Source organism: Gracilinanus agilis, chromosome 2, assembly GCF_016433145.1.
Source record: "Gracilinanus agilis isolate LMUSP501 chromosome 2, AgileGrace, whole genome shotgun sequence".
In the NCBI taxonomy this organism is placed as follows: domain Eukaryota; kingdom Metazoa; phylum Chordata; class Mammalia; order Didelphimorphia; family Didelphidae; genus Gracilinanus; species Gracilinanus agilis.
Window position 1 is genome coordinate 160,480,621 of NC_058131.1, and position 22,757 is coordinate 160,503,377.

At 40.5% G+C, this 22,757-nt stretch overlaps 1 protein-coding gene across 1 annotated transcript in view; it reads left to right on the forward strand.

The window, feature by feature from the left end:
* GFRA2 (GDNF family receptor alpha 2) overlaps positions 1 to 22,757 on the forward strand; it is a 116,076-nt gene that overhangs the window by 91,267 nt on the left and 2,052 nt on the right. The window contains exons 5-8 of the mRNA XM_044660824.1: positions 5,384 to 5,493; positions 6,387 to 6,527; positions 7,463 to 7,635; positions 22,627 to 22,680. Coding sequence (XP_044516759.1) covers positions 5,384 to 5,493; positions 6,387 to 6,527; positions 7,463 to 7,635; positions 22,627 to 22,680 — 478 coding nt within the window. The remainder of the gene's footprint in view (positions 1 to 5,383; positions 5,494 to 6,386; positions 6,528 to 7,462; positions 7,636 to 22,626; positions 22,681 to 22,757) is intronic.

Genomic DNA, 22,757 nt, shown 5'->3' on the forward strand with positions numbered 1-22,757 from the left:
CTCTCTCTCTCTCTCTCTCTCTCTCTCTCTCTCTCTCTCTCTCTCTCTCTCTCTCTTCCCCCCCCTCCTTAAAGCAGAAACAAATTAATAACTTCTCAACTCACCATTGTAATAATTTCATCATTCAAAAACTGGAGAAATCAACAAGGGTAAATTATATTTTGCCCTTGATTCTCACTATCAAGAAGGAATTGGTTGTTTGCATGGAAAAGATAATAGCTTTGGGGCAGGGAAGGGAAGCACCCACTCCCTCCAGGAATTTCTGATAGAGAAGAAGAGGAAATATGAGTGTTGTTTGAATTGAAGAAAGCAGATTTCAAAGGGTTTATTATAGGAAAAAAATAGCATTCCTCAGACTAAAATGCTTCAGAGAAGTTGGAAGGGATGGTTGTTGATCAAGAATCAAATTCTGACTATACAAAGTCCAGCAGTTCTAAGAAGGAGGAAAAATGGAATCTGTGTGAAAAAGACCAATGTGAATGCACAGGGACTGTACCAACCAATTTGGATTAAAAACAAACAATAAATATACTGAAGATCAAGACCAGGTAGTAGGAGATGAATTTAAGAATATGATCTAATCCTATGAAAATAGTGTCAGGAATGTCAAAGCTCAGAATAAGCTGAGACTGCTGAGGGAATCTATGGGTGATAAAACAATTTTTATTTTATTTATTTTTATTTTTTTAAGGTAAACATTGCAGCTTTTATTATCTCTATTTTATACGTAATTCAAGTAAGATACAGTGACCTGACTGGTAAGTAAAACAATTTTTTAAAAAGTTGTGTTGGGATAAAAAGGAGGATCAAAGAAGGGATAGGACTTTTGCTTTGGTTGGATGGAACAATGATAACAGACAACAGAGAGAAGTAAGAGTTGCCCAATTCTTGTTTTACTTCTGTTTTCTCTGCAAAGGGAAATAATGTTTGTCCTGTAAATGACAGAACAAAAATAATTAACAGGGAGTGGATGGCTAAGAGGGAAATAGCAAGAAATCATTTAGTTGTCCTTGATGAATCTAAGTTACATGGCCCAGATGAACATTCTCATATCCTAAAAGAATTGGTAGAGATGATTCCTGAGTTATTGTCAGTGATATCTGATAGATCATGGGTGAAGTATCTCAAGATTGGAGGACAAAATGCATCCATTTTTTAAAAAAGAGGGAAAAGAATCAAGACTACAATCCATAGGCCAGCAGGCTTGACTTTGATTCTTGGGGAAATTCTAGAAAGGATCATTAAAGAAATAGTTGGTAAACATTTGGAAAGGGAAGGAGTGATTACAAAGATCTAAGATAGCAATATCAAGAATAAATTATTCCAGATTAAACTCATTTTCTTTTTTACAGGATTATAGATGAGGGAAACTGTAGCTATAGTTTACCTAGATTTTAGTAAAGCTTTTGATAAGTATCTTACACCATTTTTGTGGAAAATATGAAGAGATAATACAATCAGATAAAATACAGAATAGTTTGTATGGCCAGGCTCGAAGAGTAGTGCTTCAGTGTCAGTGTGGCAGTACATGTCAAGTGGAGTACCCCAGAGACCTGTACTGTGTAATATTTTGGTATTGATAACTTAAAGGGCTGGATGGCAGGCTCATCAAATTTGTAGATAATTGGAATTCAATGGGGATAAATGAAAGATCTTGCTCTTAGGTACAAAAAATAAATTTCTCAAATATAATCTTGGAGAGGTATGGACAGATAGCAACTGACCTGAAAAGAATCTTGAAGTATTGGTGTACTGTCTGAACAATGTCAGAAGGGTGATGTGGCAGCCAGGAAAGCTAAAGAGGCAGTGAGCTATATATTTTTTTAAACCCTTGTACTTCGGTGTATTGTCTCATAGGTGGAAGAGTGGTAAGGGTGGGCAATGGGGGTCAAGTGACTTGCCAAGGGTCACACAGCTGGGAAGTGGCTGAGGTCGGATTTGAACCTAGGACCTCCTGTCTCTAGGCCTGACTCTCACTCCACTGAGCTACCCAGCTGCCCCCAGTGAGCTATATTAAAGGAGGTGTGATTTCTGGGAATTGGGTGATGATCATTTTATTATACTCTCTTCTCATCAGACCCCCACTGGTGTACTGGGTTCAGTTCTGGGCATCATTGTTTAAGAAATTGCTTTACAAGCTGGAGAGTATCTTGAGGACGGTGGCTGGGATGCTGAAAGGTGTTAAGTTTGTGACTTAGGAGTATCAGTTGAAGGCACTGGGAATGTTTAGCCAACAGACAAGAAGTTTTGGGGATATGATGGCTATTTTCAAGAATTTGGATGGTTGTCATATAGGGAGAAGCATTTATTAAGTGCTTAGTAAGTGTCAGGCACTGTGCCAAGCACTTTACAAATGTTATCTCATTTGATCACAACCTGGAGAGATAGATGTTATTAATTATTATCTTCATTTAACAGTTGAGGCAACTGAGGCAGACAGAGGTTAAGTGATTTTTTCCAAGGTCACATAACTAGTAGTGTTTGAAGCCAGTTTTGAACTCAAGTCTTTTTGCTGACAGGCTTAGTGCTCTTTCCATTGCTCCACACAACCCGGAACAATGGGTGGAAGTTTTTGAAGAGACAAATTTAGACTTGCTGTCAGGAAAAATTACCCCATAATTTGTGCTGTCAAAAATGGAATGGGCTGCCTCAAGAAATAGTAGTTTCCCTGTCCTTCGAGGTTTTCAAGCAGAGCCTGGACAACCACTTATTGGGTATGTTATAGTGGGGATTCCTTTCTTGTATGTGTTAAACTAGGTGGTTGCTGAGATCCTTTACAATTTTCCATTTCTCTGATTCCATGATTCTGTGGCTATTGATCAGAGCAAATAAACCTGGCCCCATAAGTCCCATGCTTGAACCTATGAACATGCCGAGGCTGAATAGACAAAGAAACATTGATTCTGAATGTGCATAGGGACTGAAGGGCCATGAGGACAAGCAAAGCTGTCCTCAGGGCTAGAAAAGGAAAGAGCAAGTAAGGAGAGATTCTGATAATGGGAAGGGTTTCTCCTTCAATCAAGCTTTTCTCAGAGCTATCCCCTGAGACAATGAGAACATCCAGCACTGAAAAACCAGATAGGTTTTTCCCTGTGAATTTTTACAGTCTCTGAAGCCTGAGATTTTTCACACAATTTTTAGACTGACTGGTGCATGAGCTAGGTGGTAGTGAGGGTGGGAAATGGGGAGGATGGGTGATTAGGTCAGTTGAAATTCCAAATGCCTCTTTTCTAGCCAGCCTGAATGATATTTCCTTCATAATGTAAAAGGGGGAAGGAAGCCAGTACCTCCATCCAAAGACACAGACCTTGTCCCCGATTCTCACTTGGAATTCTATTGACATCTCCCCAGAGTGAGTCATTGGATTTAGTTTTCTTCCCTTTCCCTCACGCCCCCAAATTTTCACTGGTAAATGATGGTGAGCTGACTTTTCTCTACAGTCATGAAGCTAGAAGGGATGTTGAGTCATCTTGTTCAACTTCTTCATTTTAGAGATGAGAAAACTGAGGTTGACTGACCCCACATCCGAAATAATAAGTGCTTGAACCCAGTTCTCTTATTTTCGAGTTAGTGTTCTTTCAGCTATTCCACGGGTCACTCATACCTGACTAAATAGTTTCAGAAGCTAGAGTGAGGAGATTCATGTCTAGGAAACTACAATAGAAGAAAATACTTAGGCGAGACTCCGTTGTTAGCCAGACTTGAAGCAGAGAGATTGACAAATAATAAGAATGTTTGACATGTGTCTCTCCCTAAAGGATGACTGTATTTAACCCACACATAGCTTTTTGAGATATGTGAATTTGGAGGTATTACCACCATTTTATAGATAGGGGAAACTAATGTTCAAAATGACCTGCCCAAGTTTACTCAGGTGAATAGAGAAGAAGTTGGAACCTTGGTCACTTGCTAAGTCCTCTCTAGCTATTCCTGAAGCTAGCCGGTTCAGTGGATGGAACCATGGGTCCAGAGTCAGGAAGAACTGAATTCAAATCCATTTTCATGCTTTTGTTAGCTGTGTGATCCTGGGCAAGCCATTTAACCCATTTGCCTCAGTTTCTTCAACTGTAAATATGGATAATAATAACACCTACCTCCCAGGGTTGTAGTGAGGATGGAATGAGAGAATATTTGTAAAGTTTTTAGCACAGTACCTGGCACATAGTAGATCCTTAATAAATGCTTCCTCCCTCTCTCCCTCCTTCCTTCCTTCCTTCCCTCTTTTCCCAGGCTATTTATTGGGCAATTAGTTTGTTTTGGAGTGTAAGACTCACAGAAAAGAAATACTTTCTAGGTTCCTTCCCATCTCCCTTCATCCTTTCCTGTGTCTCTTTCTCTTCTCCCATTCCCTTTCTCCTTTCCCTTCTCCTTTTCTGTTTCCTTTCCTTCTCCATTTATTTTTCTCATTCTTTTTCCTACCAGTAGCATGCTCCTGTAGCAAGGGAGCATTTGGAATTGGAGGACCTGGGCTTGAATCCAGGTTCTGCTACTTAGTACCTATGTACCCCTGAGTGAGTGATTTTGTCTCACCAGAACTCTATATTAGTAACAGGAGGAAATTAGATTGGAAGATCTCCCAAATCCCTTCTAGCTCTATGTCTACAATTCCTAATGAATTGAATGCTACATGTGAAATGTATGTTCCTTCCTCTGCACTGTTGCTGGCATCATGGTAGGCATATAATGCTAAATATTATTACTACTTGTAATTCATATTCTTTATGACCTTAGGGCTTTCTTCACAATTCCATGAGATTGCAAGCTACTTAAGGGCAGGGACTACCCTTTGCCTCTTTTTTGTATCCTTATCACTTAGTATAGTGCCTGGCACATAGTAGGCACTTAATTAATGTTGATTGACTGACACAAAAAGGTAGGTAGGCAAATACGAAGGAATGGTTCCTGCTTTCTTTTTTTAAAATCCTTACCTTCTGTCCTAGAATTGTTTCTAAGTATCAGTTCCTAGAGAGAAGAGTGGTAAGGGCTAGGCACTTGGGGTTGGGTGACTTGCCCAGGGTCACATAGCTAGGAAGTGTCTAAGGTCACATCTGAATCCAAGACCTTCCATATTTAGGCTTGGCTCTCTATCCAGTGAGCCACTAAGCTGCCCCATGGTTCCCACTTTCAAGTAGCTTATAATCTATTAGGGACATAGGACTTACACCCACACAAAATAGCACTAAACAGTAAAAGACAGAATAAAATGATTCCCTCTTATTTTTTGCTCTCGCTAGCTTATTTTTTCTCCTCCTCTCTCAACTCTCTACTCCTTGGAAGTTATGGAGAAAAGAATTTTCTCCTTTGGGCCACATGAAAAGAAAAAGGAAGGGAAAAATTGCAGCCAAATCATACTCATGTTTTTTCCTGTTTTTCATCTTGTCAGATCCCGGCTGGCAGACTTCCATGCCAATTGTCGTGTCTCTTACCAGACAATGACCAGCTGCCCTTCAGACAACTACCAGGCATGTCTGGGCTCCTATGCAGGCATGATTGGTAAGCCTCTCTACTGATGCTCCCTTCAGTAATATTCACACCTTTGTCTTTCCCAGTCTTTGCAGGGTTTAGAATTGCTTATAGATTGAATCAGTTACTTGATGGGTGTGTGTTGACTTTCCTGAGGACTCATTCAATGGTGGCTAATGGTGGGAATCAAAGGACATTCTTTTCTTACCGGGGCATCACTTAGAGATAGGATGGCACCAGCTTTTTTTATATGGTAGGGTAGACTGGCTGCCTTTGAGATATCTGGAGGTCTTGAAGAGGTACTAAAGTTGCAGGTCAACAGATAAGACTTAAAATGTGGAAAAGGATTGAAAAGAAGGATGGTTAATGAAGGAGAGAGAAAGGAAACGTAAGTATTTATTAAGCCCCTACTATATGCTAGGCATTGCCAAGTATTTAAAAAAATAAATGTATTGTTTGATTCTCATTTGATCAAGGTTGTTACCTTGGGAGGTAGTTGCTTACAGTTGAGGAAATTGAGGCAGAGTTGAGGTGACTTACCTGGAATTACCCAGCCAGTAGGTAACTGAGACCATATTTGAACTCAGATCTTCTTGACTCCAAGTCCAGTGTTCTATGCCATCTAACTGCCCCAGTGAAAGAGAAAATAAACTTTCTGACATTCCAGAAGCAAGACTCTTGAGTTTTATTCTCTGTCTTAGTGAGTGAGAAGGTGACTCTTTATGCCTCAATCCCCCCCTCCCTCCCCCCCCCCCATGGTAATGGAAACAATGACATCTTAATTAATATCGAGAAGGTGAGAGAAAGTATATGTCTACCCTAGGGCATATGGTATCCTTGGGTTCCAGAAAGAGAGGGAGGAAGGGAAAAATCTGCTCTATCTTTACCTTCTTCCTTTCTTCTTCCTTCCCCCGTTTTCTTAGGGTTTGATATGACACCAAACTACGTGGACTCCAATCCCACTAGCATTGTGGTGTCTCCTTGGTGCAGTTGCCGGGGGAGTGGGAACATGGAAGAAGAGTGTGAAAAATTCCTGAAGGACTTCACAGAGAACCCATGTCTCCGTAAGTTCTTGTGGCCCTGGAAGGCCCTGGCCTTAGCTTCACCACTTGACAGTGTGGCTTGGGTCACCTCTACAGGAGTGTCTGGCTTATACAAAAGATATCGAGTCTGTAGATTCCCCACTTCCTGGCAGTTTCTGTAGTTTCCAGGTCTGAATTTTGGCATTTAATTATATGGGCTTTATTTCCTGGAGTACTAAATCTGTGTTGTATATTAGTGGCAGCATAAAAGAAGGAGAAAAAAAATCACAACCAAATCATACCTGGATGGCTACAGCCAAGACTTTCCTGTCCACTTAACCACCAGGGATGCTCTTCCCACCAGTGGGAAACCCGTCCATGCTGGTTTTTCCTATTTAGCGAGTCTATTGTGTCATGGAATCAGATCTATGTCCTTTGAAAGTCATCCAATGCTCCATCTGAGATAGCAGCAGAAGAGGTACCTCTTGTCTGGTGGTGTCACAGCTGGTGAAGTGGCTGAACTCCAACATCAGAGGCATATCATTTCCCTCCTGATTTTTAGCTTCCCACCTCTGGTTTTTGCCATGTCTGTCCAGTTCTTTCTAGCAGCTTGCTACCACATTTCCTTTTATTCTCCTTATAGATCTTTCTTTCTTCCCTCCATCATCCTTATTGCTTCCATTTTCTTCTTTTTCTCCTGTCTTTTATTTTTTCCTTTTCTCTCCCATATATTTTTCTTTCCATCCTTTGCCTTCCTTGTTTTTTCTCCTTCCTTTCATTACCTCTCCAGAAAGCAAAATATCAGTAATACTTTTTTTGCAGATAGGTCTTGAGATGTTGACATCAGAGGTATTTCCTGCCTAATTTTGATGCTGTCCCAGAAGGATTAAGGGTAAGAGGGTTGGAGGGGCAGGTGGCTTGAGGTAGTCACTAAAATCTTGGGATCTTTTTTCTCCCTTTCTCTATATCTCTTTTAGGAAATGCCATCCAGGCTTTTGGCAATGGCACAGATGTGAATGTGTCTCCCAAGAATCCCCTGTTCCATGCCACTCAGCCTCCAAGGATGGAAAAGACCCCATCTTTGCCAGATGATCTCAGTGACAGCACTAGTCTGGGGACTAGCGTCATTACCACTTGTACATCTATCCAGGTGAGAATGGTGTGGCCCAATTCATCCGTAAGCATTCCAGGATATGGAGATGTGGTCTGGAGAATCAAGAGAAACATTTTAGGGCCAAGGAAGTAGAATGGAAGTGGAAGATTCTGTGGGAGTTTAGGGAAGAAGTTGTTACTTCTCAATGGAGACCCTGGAGAACTGATAGATAGTTGGCTTTCTCATCATTCATTCATTCATTTGTTAATTCATTCACTCATTAATTTATTTTCTTTTTTAAACCCTTACCTTCTGTCTTAGAATCAATACTGTGTATTGGTTCCAAGACAGAAGAGTAGTAAAGGGTAGGCAATAAGGATTGAGTGGCTTGCCTAGGGACACACAGCTAGAAAGTGTCCAAAGCCACATTTGAACCCAGGACTGCCTGGCTCTCCATCCACTGAGCCACCTATCTACTCCCTCACTTATTCATTTATTCATATACTAAAGAGGTATTTGAGTACCTACTCCTTACCCAGAACTGTGTTAGGCATTAGGAAATAAGAGAGATATAAAAGATATGAGGTAAGGGATAGAAGAGAAATATAAGATCTGGTCTCTTCCTTCCACCTTTCCTCTAGACTTTATTGTTGGCAATACAACAAGCACACACACACACACACACACAAATACAGGTAAATAGATATCCAAATCAATTTATGTGATCAGTCCTGACAACAATTAGCAGAGGAGTCCCTAGAAGAGAAAGGGAGATTTGGGGCTGGAGTGGGCAGCCACAGCTTTATGAAGGACATAGACTTTGAGCTGGTCTTGAAGAGTCAGGTAGAGTGCTCAGCCTCCTCTTCTTTTCTTTAGTGGGATTAATTTTGACTACTGACAGCACCCAAGCAGGACTCAACACCTTTTGGTGGTGGCGAGGAGGGCATACCTGGGGAAGCACAGCTGTTGTGAGCCCTTCTGTTAAGGTTGGGTGGAAAAGACAGCTTCTAATTAGATCAAGTATGCCTGAGTAACTCCAGGTCTTTGCTCCCCTTCCCTCTTCAGCAGACAGTTAGCAGGTCACTTGCTTGCTAGACATGTCTTCTCTTCACTAGCCAAAAGGTGATGTACCCAAATTAATGCAATCATTGAACAAAATGCATTTACATGAGCCTCTCAAATTAAAAAAAAAATCAGGCCATAGTAAACCCCTTTGCTCACCTGACAATTTTTTCTGCAGCTCTCAGTGTCAAAGCAGTGTTACTTCTGATCATGGTGATTATCAATCGCCTCAACTAGTCGAGTTGCTATGAATTCTATTTTATGATTAGTATTAAATATATAACATATAAAATAAACACCTTCTTACTTACCCTCAAAGATATACTTCTCTGCAGCCTGATTTCTTTTGAAGCTTAGTCTGATTTCTTTCTAGACTCAGGGGTTTGGTGGGACTTAGCTTTATTTACATCGTTAATTTAATTCTGTAGGTTATTGGGGCTAGGTCTGTGAAGCATCACCCAGTGTTCATGCAACACAAATTGTTGCCATCTTTGGACCCAACTCGGAAGCCTCCGTTGACCTTGCAATAGGCACCAGACAATTGTGAACACTCTTAGAGGACAGAAGAATGAGACTTGGAGCTGAGTGGCTCAATGCCCTTCAGTTCTACTCTTTTGAGTTCCTTTTTTTTGGAGGAATAAAGCCTTTGTAGAAGAGAGTTTCTGCTTTCAATGGATTCATTGTCTTCTAAATGTGCCTCCCACATGCCCACCTGTGCATCTTGGCTTGACCATTTGGAAAGTACAAAAAGCCTATGACAGTAGAAAGAGGTCCTGTGGCTCCTGTCCAAAGTCTGAAACTGAAATTTCATCAAGCTGCTTATCTCAATCCCTCATCTCATCCCCTGCATCTCTGCTTCCCGTCAGATGCCTGAATCTTCCAGCTCTGAATGTCTCTGGCCAGATCTATCTGTCTGGCACCTGGATTAGGGCTCAGAGCTGAGGCTGGTAGCTATAGGATCATACCAGAAAATGTCTTAATTCTGGGGACGGGAGGAGCAGAATCTCTCACTCTTTTTTCCTATTTGACAGCTGAGTCTTGATGCCCCACTACTTGTCCGTCAGAAAAGTAAAGTAGGTATACTTTCTCTGCTGTGGTTTGTGAAGTCTCACATAGATTCCTGGTAAGTTCAGGATTGTGCAAAAAATGAGAATGCCCCCATTTCCCTGACTGTGACTTGCTAACTTGAGTGATCTCCCATCTCCCTAGTTCTCTCTGCCCAATCTTTGACTGCCAGAAATCTTAGGATCTTGGGAATGGACTGGGGAATGGGGTAACCTTTTTCTATCACAGAGACTATAGGGTTGGATGAACAAGGTTATGATACTTTGAAATAGGACTGAAGAGATCTATTTATCTTTCTCAAGACTTTTGTGTTGGCACTGGTGGGGTTGGAGACCTGTTTAAAGTTAGGTTGTTGACTTACTTGGAGGCTTGATGACATTAGCAGCTTTTTCCTTCCTCTCCTCTTCCTTCCAGGTCAAATCCTGATTTGGGAATGGGGCTTTTTTGATTTTTGTGGTTCCTGTGCTGAAAAGGCAGGGGTTCTGGGTTAGAATTTTACTTCTTAAATGTCCTGGCTCTGTATCCATGCATAAATGAATCAGCCTCTCTAAAGCTTGTTTGCCTCATCTGTAAAGTAGTAATAACAATGCCTGAAATGTCTGCTTCACAGGGTTATTACAAGGTTCAAGTGAGATAGTATACATTTTTTAATCCCTGAAGAGCTACATAAATGCCAGATGTTATTGTTATTATTGTTTCACTCCCTGGTTCTTTCTGGGTTTTCTGGCCCTATTTATTGAGAATCGCCTGGTATCCTATTGTAAAACAATCCAATCCAATAAACATTTATTAAGCATCTACTATGTGCCGGCACTGTGCTAAGTACTAGGGATACAATTAATAAAAAGACAGCTCTTACCCTCAAGGAGTTTATAATCTAAAAGGGGAGGCAGAGGCAGCTATGTGACTCAGTGGATAGAGAATTAGGTTTGGAGATAGGAGGTCCTGGGTTCAAATCTAACCTCAGATACTTCCTAGCTATATGACCCTTGGCAGTCACTTACCCCAAGTTGTCTAGCCCATAAAGCTCTCCTGCTTTGGAGCTGACACTTAGTATTAATTCTAAAACAGAAAGTAAAGGTCAAAAAGAAAAAAAAGAGGAAACTACTCACGAAAGGAGTCAGGAAAGCCAGAGACAGAGGGCGGGGAGATTGGGATACCAACATGGCTCCATGGAGTAGAAATTAGACAGAGCAGCTGATGTAAAATAGAATTAAAGAGTCTAGTTTCTGCCTCTATAAAGGAACGCCTACGGAGGAGTTGTTATTCTGTTCTCCAGTCCTCAAGAAAGAGGAGAGGAGGCTGAGGAAGGTGTTGCCAGTCAAGGCTCCAGTTAGCATCATGGCGGTGAGTTTTGAAGTGGTGAGCTTATCTTGGAAGGATCAGCCTTTGGCGTAGAGTTGAAACTAGGCAGAGCTGCAGGTGCAAAGTGGAGTGAAACAATTCACTATTGACCTGAAATGGGTGGGGGTCAAATTCATCTTAAATCCTTATGAAAAGGGTGGCTTGTTACTGAAGCAGTTGTATAGAACACATAGGCTTCATTTATTTATTCATTTATTTATTTGTTTTATTTATTTAACTTTAAATTAATCAATTAATCAATCAATTAAAAACCCTTTACTTCTGTGTATTGGCTCCTAGGTGGAAGAGTGGTAAGGGTGGGCAATGGGGGTCAAGTGACTTGCCCAGGGTCACACAGCTGGGAAGTGTCTGAGGCTGGATTTGAACCTAGTCTCCTGTCTCTAGGCCTGACTCTCAATCCACTGATCTACCCAGCTGCCCCAGAACACATAGGTTTTAAGCCTGAGAAATGAAAGAAGTTCAACACCCTTATTTTTACAGATGAGGAAACTAAAGCCTAGGGAACTGCAGAGCTTTGTTCAAGATTGCACAGGTGACCTTGGCAGAGCTGGGATTTGAACTTTGTTCCTCTGGCTCCAAATTCTGTAGTCTTTCATGACATCTTAACCCTGACTCTCTTAGAAAGTGGATTCCCCCGGGACAAAGAAGATCCCTTGTGAGGCATCAGAGGACAGGGTTAAGAACATGTTTTCAGTGGAGTTTTGTCCAGGGTTAGACTTCTTAATCAGTTTCTCAACTGGGCTCTCATACACATTTGTGTTTTATCTTCTTGGGAACTCACTAGTTGGTCTTGCTATACTGGGGCTGGTGGGGACTCATGCCACTTCTTATTCTCACCTTCTCTACTTACTGTTTGGTTGGAGTTTTTAAGGCATTCCAGAATCAGCCTTGATCAGTCCTCTAACAATAATGAATCAGTCCAGCATTTTGGATGCAAGCTTCTGGGGGGCCCTGAAATTCTGCATCGAGTTAAAGCTTTTGCATTCTTGTCCCCCTTCCCAAACTTCCCCAGATCTGGGAGAATCCCTGCCCAGATGCTGCTTTTGTTTTTCTTGGATCCAAACCCCAATCGATTTCTGCTCTCACCCTTTGGGTTGCCAAATAAGTCCCTGGCAGTATTATAAATAGGTTTGATTGGACTGTAGGGCTGTAACTCTCCCCATCATCAGAGACTGCAGCCAGCTAGATTTTCCTGCACTGTTAATGCTCCCCAGTGCCTGTAATGAATCTGTTACCAGATACACACTTCTCCAGAACTCTCAACAAGAGGCATTAGCCAGGTTGGCTGTGTAAGATGATTTAACTAGAAGATGCTGGACAAGGAAACCAAATAAGCAAACATAATGAATATCATGAAAATGAATATGGGTGGCCTCCAGCTTTGAATAGGGTGTGTTCCAAAAGTATGTAAGTTTGGGAACTTATTGTGCATTTTCCCATACACTGATATCTCCAGCGTAGGTTCCTAGGCTGTCCCACAAAGGCCTATTTAACTCTAGGTGATTAAACTATGGTGCTAAAAGCGCTGGGTCTCAGTTGTGGCTCCTGGAAGTAGGGGGACCTCCAATTGTGTGCTTATCACAGTGCCTGGTATAGAGTAGGTGCTTAATCAATGTTTATCGATGGATGGAGACGTAAGGGACATTAGGGATCATCTTGTCCAACAGAGAAGGAATCTGAGGCCCAGAAAGAATATTTCCCCTTCCCCTAAGGGAATGGTTTCCATCCACTGAAGTCACTGAGTACAGAGCTAGACTAAACACTAGTTGGGGATATGGTAGAGGGAATTTTTGCTTAGGAAGGGGTTGGATTAGATGGCCTCTGAGATCTCTTCTAGCTCCAAGTCTATCTATGGTTACAATTCAGCTTTCTTATGAGTTAAGGGCTAGACCTAGTTCCATTTTAAAATAAGTAAAGCTTTTCCTTGGCACCCTTCCACCACTTAATTTCTGAATTTCTTTGTGGTGCTTTATTCTTTCTCCAGGGACCCTGATACTCAGGGTCTTCATGCCTACGTGAGTTTGCCTCGACTATATCCCGCCCAAGTCTGTTCTATTCCCTGAAGTGATCTATGCTTCAGAATAGCTTCCTTTTCCTTCCCTTCCCTTCCCTTTCCATCCTCTCCCCACCCAAACTCCTATCCCTTTGATTCCCCCAGGGTCTCAGCCAAGCAGTTAATGTGAATCCCTTCAAGATGTTAATGACTGATGCTAGCCTCTGAGCCCTCCCATGAGGTATTAATATTTTAAAAAGCAGAGGCTTATTAACCCAAATGCCACTTTAATTTTTGGAATTTCAGGCAGTGTGGAAAAGTGAAGGAAAGAAATTCAGGTTATGTGGGGGTGGGGGAGGGATTTGAGGACAGGGGAGTCACCAAGTAGGCAGCCCTGCCCACAGAGTCAACTTTCCCAAATTCCATTTTTCATTGCTTCTTTGTGTAGCAGGGATGATGGGAGACCCCTTATTTGTTGGACTAGGGCACTTCCCGTGGATTTAGACATGCACTCTGGTTCCTTGCTGAAGGGCATGTACCCTAGTTCTTTGTTAGGACAACATAGTAAACTACTCTGATTCATCTTCAGTGACTGGGGGAGGCCGGTTGTACTAAAGATGATCGGTGAATGAGAATCTGAGAAGATGGACTCTCTCCCTTAGAAGGAAGTCTATAAGGAGAGCCATGGACTTGCCCCTCTTTCTGCAAGCTTTCTCAGCTTTGGACTTTGAGGGAGGCAATTTCTCTTCCCCTTCCCAGGCCCCCTTCCCAACCTCAAGAGCAGTGGCTGCTTATAGACAAGCACTTGTATAAGGATTGGAGAAAGGAGATTTTCTTGGAGGACCTGAGATGGGACCTGGAATTCGTCCCCTGAGCACAGATTAGCTCCATGGGAAATGCCCCATCCAGCAAATCAGGGGGCCCTCCTCACTGCTGCTATATTTACTCCTTTCAATTCTGAATTTACAGATGATCTGAAGATTCCATTTCCTTATTCCCCTACTCACTTCATTGAGCTCCTATGTTACCATGGCAGCAAGACTGTGGGTGGGGAGGGGAGGCAGGTAAGGCAGGGTAAGGATGAAAGCCTATAAATCCAGGGTTAAGGCTTCCCTGTTGAGATCTTTATAGAGGATTTAGTTGTCTGGTGTGCCATTCCTTAGAAACCTTGAAAACTATGACTGGATGGGAGTTTAGATACTATTGAAATCTCAAGCCCATATTTTACAGTGGAAAATGAGAGTCCCATACAGCAAATGACTTGTTCAAGGTCACATAGAGAGTAAGTGGCAGAGATGGAATTCAGAGTTGCTATATTTCCTCTGATTCTTCTCCATTCAATGAAGTGATTCACCAAGCTAAACTGGGTGCTAACCCATTGCTTCATCCTTCCCCCAGACTAGATCAAGAGGGGTATATGTGAAAAAGAGAACATTTGGGGGGGACTAGCATCTTTTTCCTTTGATACTCTGTTTAGAATTTCACTAGCACTTTAAGGGTAGCTAGGTGACACAGTAGATAGAGTGTCAGATCTGGAATCAGGAAGACTCATCTTTGAGAGTTCAAATCTAGCCTCAGACACTTACTGGCTATGTGATCATGTGCAACTCTGTTGCCTGAACCCTGTTTGCCTCAGTTTCCTCATCTGTAAAATGAGCTGTAGAAGGAAATGGCAAACAACTCCAGTATCTTTGCCAAGAAAACTCCAAATAGGGTCATGAAGAGTTGGACACTACTGAACCAACAACAGTATCTTAAGATCAAATAACCTCCGTGAGTGTAGAGGACTGTGGTCTTCCATATCACTAGACAGTATTTTTTCTTTGCATTTCTTTTTCTTTTCTGCTTCCTATAGATACCCTCAAACTTTCTATTGAAGCCTGATATACATGGGACTCATGAATTTGCTTCCTATCCCCATTCCCCACTCCAATCCCTAACTCCTCTACTAATGGGATTAAATGAGATTGCCAAGGGGAAAAAAGTAGGAGAGAAGAGAGTAGGAATAGAGCTTTGGGAATTGTTTCTATTAAGGGGCCAGGAGAGGAACAGGAGATTGGGAATAGGGATGAACAAAGGGGATAGGAGGAGAATCAGGGTTGTGTAGTGTCATGGAAACAAAAGAGGATTTGGTGGTAGCAAAGTACTAGAAACTGAGGGGTTGTTCATCAATTGGGGAGTGGCTAAACAAGTCGTGGTATATGATAGTTTTGGAATACTATTATGCTAGAAGAAATGACAAGCAGGGTGATTTTAGAAAAATCTGGAAAGACTTACATGAATTGGTACAAAGTGAAGTGAGCAGATCCAGAAGAATGTCGTACACAGTGACAGCAATATTTCTTGATGAACAACTGTGAGAATGACCTAGTTATTCTCAGTAATGCAGTGATCCAAGACAATCCCAGACACTCATGATGTAAAATTGCCATCTTCCCTCTGAGAAAGAGTTGCTGGAGTTTGAATGCAGACTGAAACATACTATATTTCATTTTCTTTCTTCTTTTTTTCATTTGAGATCTTTTCCACAAATAACTAATATAGAAAAAATGTTTTATATGATTATACATGTAAAAATCTGTATCAGATTGTTCATCATCTTAGGGAAGGGGGAGAGCAGGTAAGGAATAAGGGAGGGAGGGTCAGAAGAAGGGAGGGAACTCAAAAGTTAAAAAATATTAAATTTTTTTACATGTAATAGAGGAAAAATAAAAGATTGTTTAAGAATTCTTAAAAAATATCAAAAGGAGAGATTTCCAGGGTAGGCAATGTGAGATCAAATACTACTTTTCATACTTTTGGTATGAAATTATCTCTGCACCCACAGAATCAAAGAATTTCAGAGTTGGAAGGGGCTTCTGTGCCCATCTAGTCCAATTCTTACCTAAAAAAGAATTTGGTGAATGAATAAGTATTTATTAAGGACCTGATGTTCTAAATACTGGGGAAACAAGGAAAGGAAAAAGACAATCCCTGCCCCATGGAGCATACCATCTGATAAGGGGATGACATGTAAACAACTAGGTATAAATAAGCTGTAGACGGGAAAAATCAAATAGTCTCAGAGGGAAGGCACAAGCATTAAGGAGGATTGAGAAAGGCTTTTTGCAGAAAGTGGGATTTTAGCTGGGACTTGAAGGAAGCCAGGGAAGCCAGGAGGCAGAGAATAAGAGGGAGAGCATTCTAGATATGATAGATTGTCAGTGAAAATGCATGGAATGGAGAGGGCCAGGCCTGGCATGGGGATGATCTGGGTTCAAATCTGGACTCAGACACTTCCTAGCTGTGTGACCCTGGGCAAGTCATTTAAAGCTCCAATTGCCTACCCTTTGTCCCTCTTTTGTCTTTGAATTGATATTTCGAATAGAGAGAAAGTAAGGATTACTTAAAAAAGGAAGAAAAAGAAGAAAATACTGAGAGTTAGGAGATGGGGTGTTTTTTTTGGTGAACAGCCAGGAGCCCTGGGTCACGAGATTGCAGAAGATTCTCTACACCATACTCACCAGGTGGTCTTCTAGCTTCTGAATGAAGAACTCAGAAGAAGGGGAACCCATGACCTTTTAAGGCAGTTTTTTGCATTTTCAGTTAGCTTTTATTGCTAGCGAATTTTTCCTAAATTAAGACTAAATTTGCATCTTTATATGTTCCAACCATTGCTTTCAGTCTGTTTGGGACCAAATCACAAATGTCTAATCCTTCTATATGACAATCTTTGCAATACTCAAAAACAGTCATTGAGTTCCCTTAAGTCTTCCCTTGCCCAAGTTAAATTTTCCCAGTCCCTTCAACCAATTTTATGTGGTATAAATTTGAGACCCTTCTCTGTCCTGGCTATTCTCAGCACTCTCAATTTACCAATGACCTTCCTAAAATGAGGCAGTCTGGTCTGAATACAGTACTTCAAATAGAATCTGACTAGGGCAGAATTGAGTGGGACTGTGGTTCCAGTCATACCACAGTATATGATTAGTGATGGAATACTATTATGCTATAAGAAATGATGGACAGGACGGAAATAAATCAGAAAAACCTAGAAAGACTTAAATGAACTGATGCAAAGTGAAGTGAACAGAGCCAGGAGAACATTGTATGCATTAGCAACAATGTTGTAGTATGATCAACTGTAAATGACTGACTTATTCTTATTAATATAATGATCCAAGACAATTCTGAGTGACTTATGAAGAAAAATGTCCTCCCTGATTCCAGAGAAAGAACTGATGGAGTCTAGAAGATTCAAGCATCCTTTTTTCATTTTCTTTCACTTTCTTTCTTCCCCCCCCCCCAAACATGGAGATATGCTTTGCATGATTTCACATGTAAAATTGATATTAAATTTCTTGCCTTGACCCTGGGAGGGGGAAGAGTGAGAGGGAGGGAAAGAATTAAGAATTAAAGAAAAAGAATGTTAAAAATAAATAAATAATAATTTTAAAATAGTAATTTGCTAAATGCTATTCTAATAGCCTGAAATAATTACTATGCTTTCTTACTGCAGGTTCTTTCATTACTGCCAGAGAGTGACCAAATAATATCCTCTAGCATTGTTAGTATAGCCCAAATTCTAGCTAACTTTCCTGGCTGCCATATTAAGGACTATATGACCACTTATTCCAGATATTGTAGATGGGATTCATGACTTATGTCTATGTCTTTTCCAACTCCTCTGATTATTTTTTAATTAATAGAATGTATTTCCAGGTATTTCAGCCTCTCCCTCCCTTCCCCATGGCATGTATATATATATGAAAAGACATGAAAGACATTGTATATATATATATATATATACAATGTCTTTCATGTTTCTAGTTATCATTTCATTTTCTGGAGGTGGACATTCACAAGTTGTTTTTCAAATGTTAATTCTATAGCTGTATATAATGTTCTTTTGGTTCCACTTGTTTCACTCTTCATTATCTCATGTAGTTCTTTCCAAGTATTTAGAAAAATTAACCTGCACATTATTTCTTATGATACAGTAGTATTCTATCACAATCATATATCACAATTTTCCCAAATCTTATTATTTTGTAATTGAAGTGGGAAAAAAACTCTGATAAAATGAAAAAGAGGCTATTGGTGGCTTTGGGGAGGACAGTTTCAGTAGAAAGGAAGGGATGGAAGCCATATTTCAAGGATTTGGGGATTAGAGTGGTGAAATAGCTGAAGAATACATAATGATAGAATGTGAGTCAAACTCAAAGACTGTTTCATTTTTTGCTTTTGTATCCCCATTGCCTAAAACAGTGGCATACTGTAGGTGCTTATTAAATGCCTTTTCAATTAGAGATGATTCTTGCTAGGATCTTGGCAGCAAAGGGGAAGAGTTAATTGTCTGGAGTAGAGCTGAAAAAACAACACTAGAAGTCCATCTTAAATAGTCAAGGGGCTACAATAGGAAAACAGACTGCAATGATTAAGACCCTTCAGTTTAGAAATCTGAAGGCAGAATTTAGAAATATGAAGTTAACTAGAGGATGGTGGGAAGATTGACCATGGAGGATATGAGTAAGTTAGATATGTACTCCTTCAACCCAAGAATATCTGACCAACTAATTTTCTTATGAAGCTTGAATGAAATCATTTTAGGACCGATAAAGGAAGCAATACCTTTTACATACACAACTTGCTACTAATGATTGGCCAGAAAGATGGTCATTGACTTTTGCATTGTGCTTTAGAGTTTGCAAATTGCTTTACATACATTGGTTTGAATCTCATAGTAGCCTCATGAGATAGGTCTTTTAATTATTATTATTCCCATTTTTCAGATGAGGAAACTTAGGTTCAGAGAGATGTATCATACAAATGGTCCATATTGCTAGGAAGTGTCAGGGGCATAATTTGAATCTAGTTCTATTTCCACTTGTAACACTACCCACCCCTCTCAACTCCCCTTGCTTTTTTTTTTGTCCCGTCTCTTGTGGTATGGTCTAGAGACAGTAAGAGCCTCCACCAGGAAGATGTGCTACTAGGATGTCCTTCCTTCTTGCTTTCTGTTTATCCCTTCCCTAAACCATGAGCCACCTCAATGTCATAGCAACCCTGAGTTAGGAAGACCAGTATAGCTGTTTATACATCTTGGATAAAATGCTCTGGTCATATGGACAATCACTAGGCCTTATCATCTGACCTCCCATTGCATCCTAACACGCTCTGGCCTGTACCATCTGCCCTACTTCTATTATCCAGATTCCTAGGCAATGCCATTTTGGCATCCTGCTACCCTCTAAGGATTCGTGGGCTTTGCCATTTACTCACTAGTAGAATTCGTAGCATTCCTTGGGCTTTTCTATACACTCCAAAGCTGAATTCTCCTTTTTGTGCTGTTAGAATGTGAGCTCCTTGAGATCACGGTCTATCTTTTTCTTTTTTGAATTCTCAGCATTTAACACAGTGCTTGACATATAGCAAGCACTGAATAAATGTTTTATTTTCAAAAAATTAATTAATTAGTTTGTCCAACACTAAAATGTGCAGGTAACTCACTCCCTATCTCCCCTCTCTCCATTAGAGAATGCATCATTTGACAAAGAGATACTTGTATATATAAAACTATGTCTTGCTTATTTCTCTTTATCAATTCTTTCTCTGGGGGAGATGTGGGAAAATGTCTTTTTATTCATTAATTCATTCCTAGAAACATCAATATGTTTAGGGAGGGTTCAGGTGAATTTTGAATCTGTAGCAGGGTAGTAAGAGGGAAGGAGGACATCCATAACATTCCAAAGTGAAGTTGCAGACAATAACCATCTGCTTACCTAGTCCCAGCTTACCTAGGTTCACAACCTGCCCACGTTTCTCTTATTGAGAGGTAGAGTCCTAGGCTGGGTTCACCTGAGCCAGTATTTATTATCAATGCTTTTATGACAATAAGGGCCAAGATGATCAGAGTTAAAAATTCCTATTCTTTGCCTTCCTAGTTTTCTTTCCTCATCTTTCTTTCTCTTTTCCTCCCTTCAATTCTTCCCTATTCTTTTATGACCTTTTCCCATTTCATTCCCTTCCTTCTCCTTCTCGTCCCCTCTCTCAATTTTTTCTTTTTCCTCCCTTCCTCCACCTCTTCTCTTTTGAAGAAGCCTAACAAGTCCTGCCAACATAATTCAATCACATGCTTGGCTCCATTCAGAGCACATTAGAATTCAAACTCCATTTACATACACTTGGCTCAGTTGCTAGCTGAGAGATTGCAGAGACTTTAGCCTGGATGACTTGGCAATGGTGAGGCTTCCTTTGGTCCTTCTCTCTATGGGTTCATCTTGAGTAGCAATCTGATTCACCTGATATTAGATCTTCCAAAATAGGGTTCCAATAGATGCTAATGATTACCTGGAGGGGAAAAGACTTATTCAAGGCCACACAACAGGATAGGTCCTAATCTAGCTGATTCTGCTACTGTCTTCTGATTCCTAGTTCAGTATTTTTTTCCTATCCTAAATTGCCTCCTCAAACTGTGAGAAATAAGGTTGGATGGGTAAGCAAGGACCAGATTATCGGGTCTGACAATTCTTTGTATTGCTTTGGCTTCAATACATTACTGCCTTGAATAGACTCCCTTGTAATGTTCCTATTGTATGAAGAAGAACCATCATTACCACCATCATCAATGGTTGCTCTGTGAGCATAGGTCCCTCAGGGATAGTTGCAGGTCTTATCTAGCTGCCCAGATGCCCTATGCTGTCATAGTATGCCTGTAATGTCCAAGGACTTGTCTAAGCTTCTGATTAGATCAATGGTCTGGATGTGATTTGTCAGACTTCCTTAAGATTTCTGTTCAGAAAAAGATTTTATAATAGAGATACTTCCACTCTCCAGCTGTTTCACTTTAATCATCATTAATAACATCATACTTTTTGGAGAAACAGCAATGGTATAATGCATAAAGTGTTGGACTTGGACTCAAGAGATCTGAGTTCAAATCTTATCTCTGAAAATTAACTCATAGTTTAATCCTAGGAAAGTCACTAAACCTTTCTAATCCTTAGTTTCTTCATCTGTAAGATTGGGTTTCCTTTAGAACATTTCTCAATTTGTGAGATTCAAATGAGACAATATTTGTAAAGGGCTTCAAAGACTTCAAAGCCTTTGTAAAGGGCTTCAAACACTATCTATAAATTCCAGTTTTAATTCTGCACCCAAAAAGAATTCTTTCAATAGGATATATGCTTCAGGGAAGCTAAGTAGTACTGTGGATAGAGAGCCAGAAATGGAGTCCAGAGGATCTGGGTTCAGATCTGGCTTCAGATACTTCCTAGTTTTATGATCCTGGGCAAGCCACTTAACCTGGATTGCCTAGCCCTTGCTACTCTTCTGTCTTAGAGTTGATACTAAAGACAGAAGGTAAATGTTTTTTTAAAAAGGATGTATGCTTTGATTTGTTATAATCAGTAATGAAGAGATGTTGTATTTAGCAACTTGCATTGTCTCAGTTTTTATCTCAACTTTTATTCTCCTCTGCTCCCCGGTATACTTTTGGGACCAATAGCATCTATATTTAAGACATTTTGCTGAGTTAAGAATGGGGTAGTTTAGTCAGTCTGTGGACATAAAATAGCTTGAAGGTTACTGGCCTATCCAAGAATCAAGTCTTTGAAACCTAGACTCAGAACTCCAGTATTTTGTTATGCAGTGTGAACAAAAAAAGGAAATAGTAAGCACCAAGAAAAACATATGGCCTAATCGGAATACTGGATGAGATTAGCTCCCTTCCCATGGACATGAGGATGGAAGATACTCAGGTAGAGTGGGAGTGGAGGAGAAGATAATCAGAGGAATTTGTTTGCTTTTTCAGGCATTGAAAGGGGATGGGTGTTCTGTGAAGGGCTCCTAGAAATGGTGAATGTAGATGATGGAAGCTAAAGAAGAGGTCTGTTTGCCACATGCCAGTTGGGAAAGACCAAAAATGTATGGAGAGGAGAAAGAGGCGTCTAGGAAGGAGGGGAAGGAGATGAGTTTCACTTATAGAGGCAGAGGTATTGTTGTATAGTGGAAATAATAGTAATAACAATAACTTACATCTACATAGTATTCTAAGGTTTGTAACTGTGAAGTAGGTAGTTTAAGTGTTATTATTCTCATTTTGTAGATGAAAAAACATAAATCAATTCAATTAACATTTATTAAGCACTTAGTATATACCAGGCACTGGGCTAAGTGCTTGGATTAATTAATCTCATGAATGACTAATCTTTGAGAAGTTAAATGACATGGCTGTAGTGATGCTGCTAGTAAGTGTCTTAGGCATCCTAACTCAAAGTCCAGCTACTGTCAATTATGCACCTGCCAAAATCTGAGACTACCATTAGTAGATCTGAATTCAAACCCTAGGCATACACCACTTTGCTCATCTTTAAAATGGCAGTGATAGGACTTAGCCTGCTGAATGAAGTTCAAATGAGACAATGTCTGAGAATGTGCTTTGTGAACTGTCAAGGCTATCTGAATGTTAGTAAAGATTAGGACAGTCCTGAGACCAAAAGGCAGAAGGTTGGACCCAGTATTCTTCTTTTTCTGAATCCTGGTCCCAGTGACTCAGTTCTCATAGGGTGTCTTTTCATTCACAGGAGCAGGGACTGAAACTCAACAAGTCCAAAGAGCTGAGCATGTGCTTCACAGAGGTAAGGAGACAGGAGGCCTAAAGTGGGGCAACCAGATGAAGGAGAATAGCTGGGGAGCCCCAAGTTATTGGCAAGTA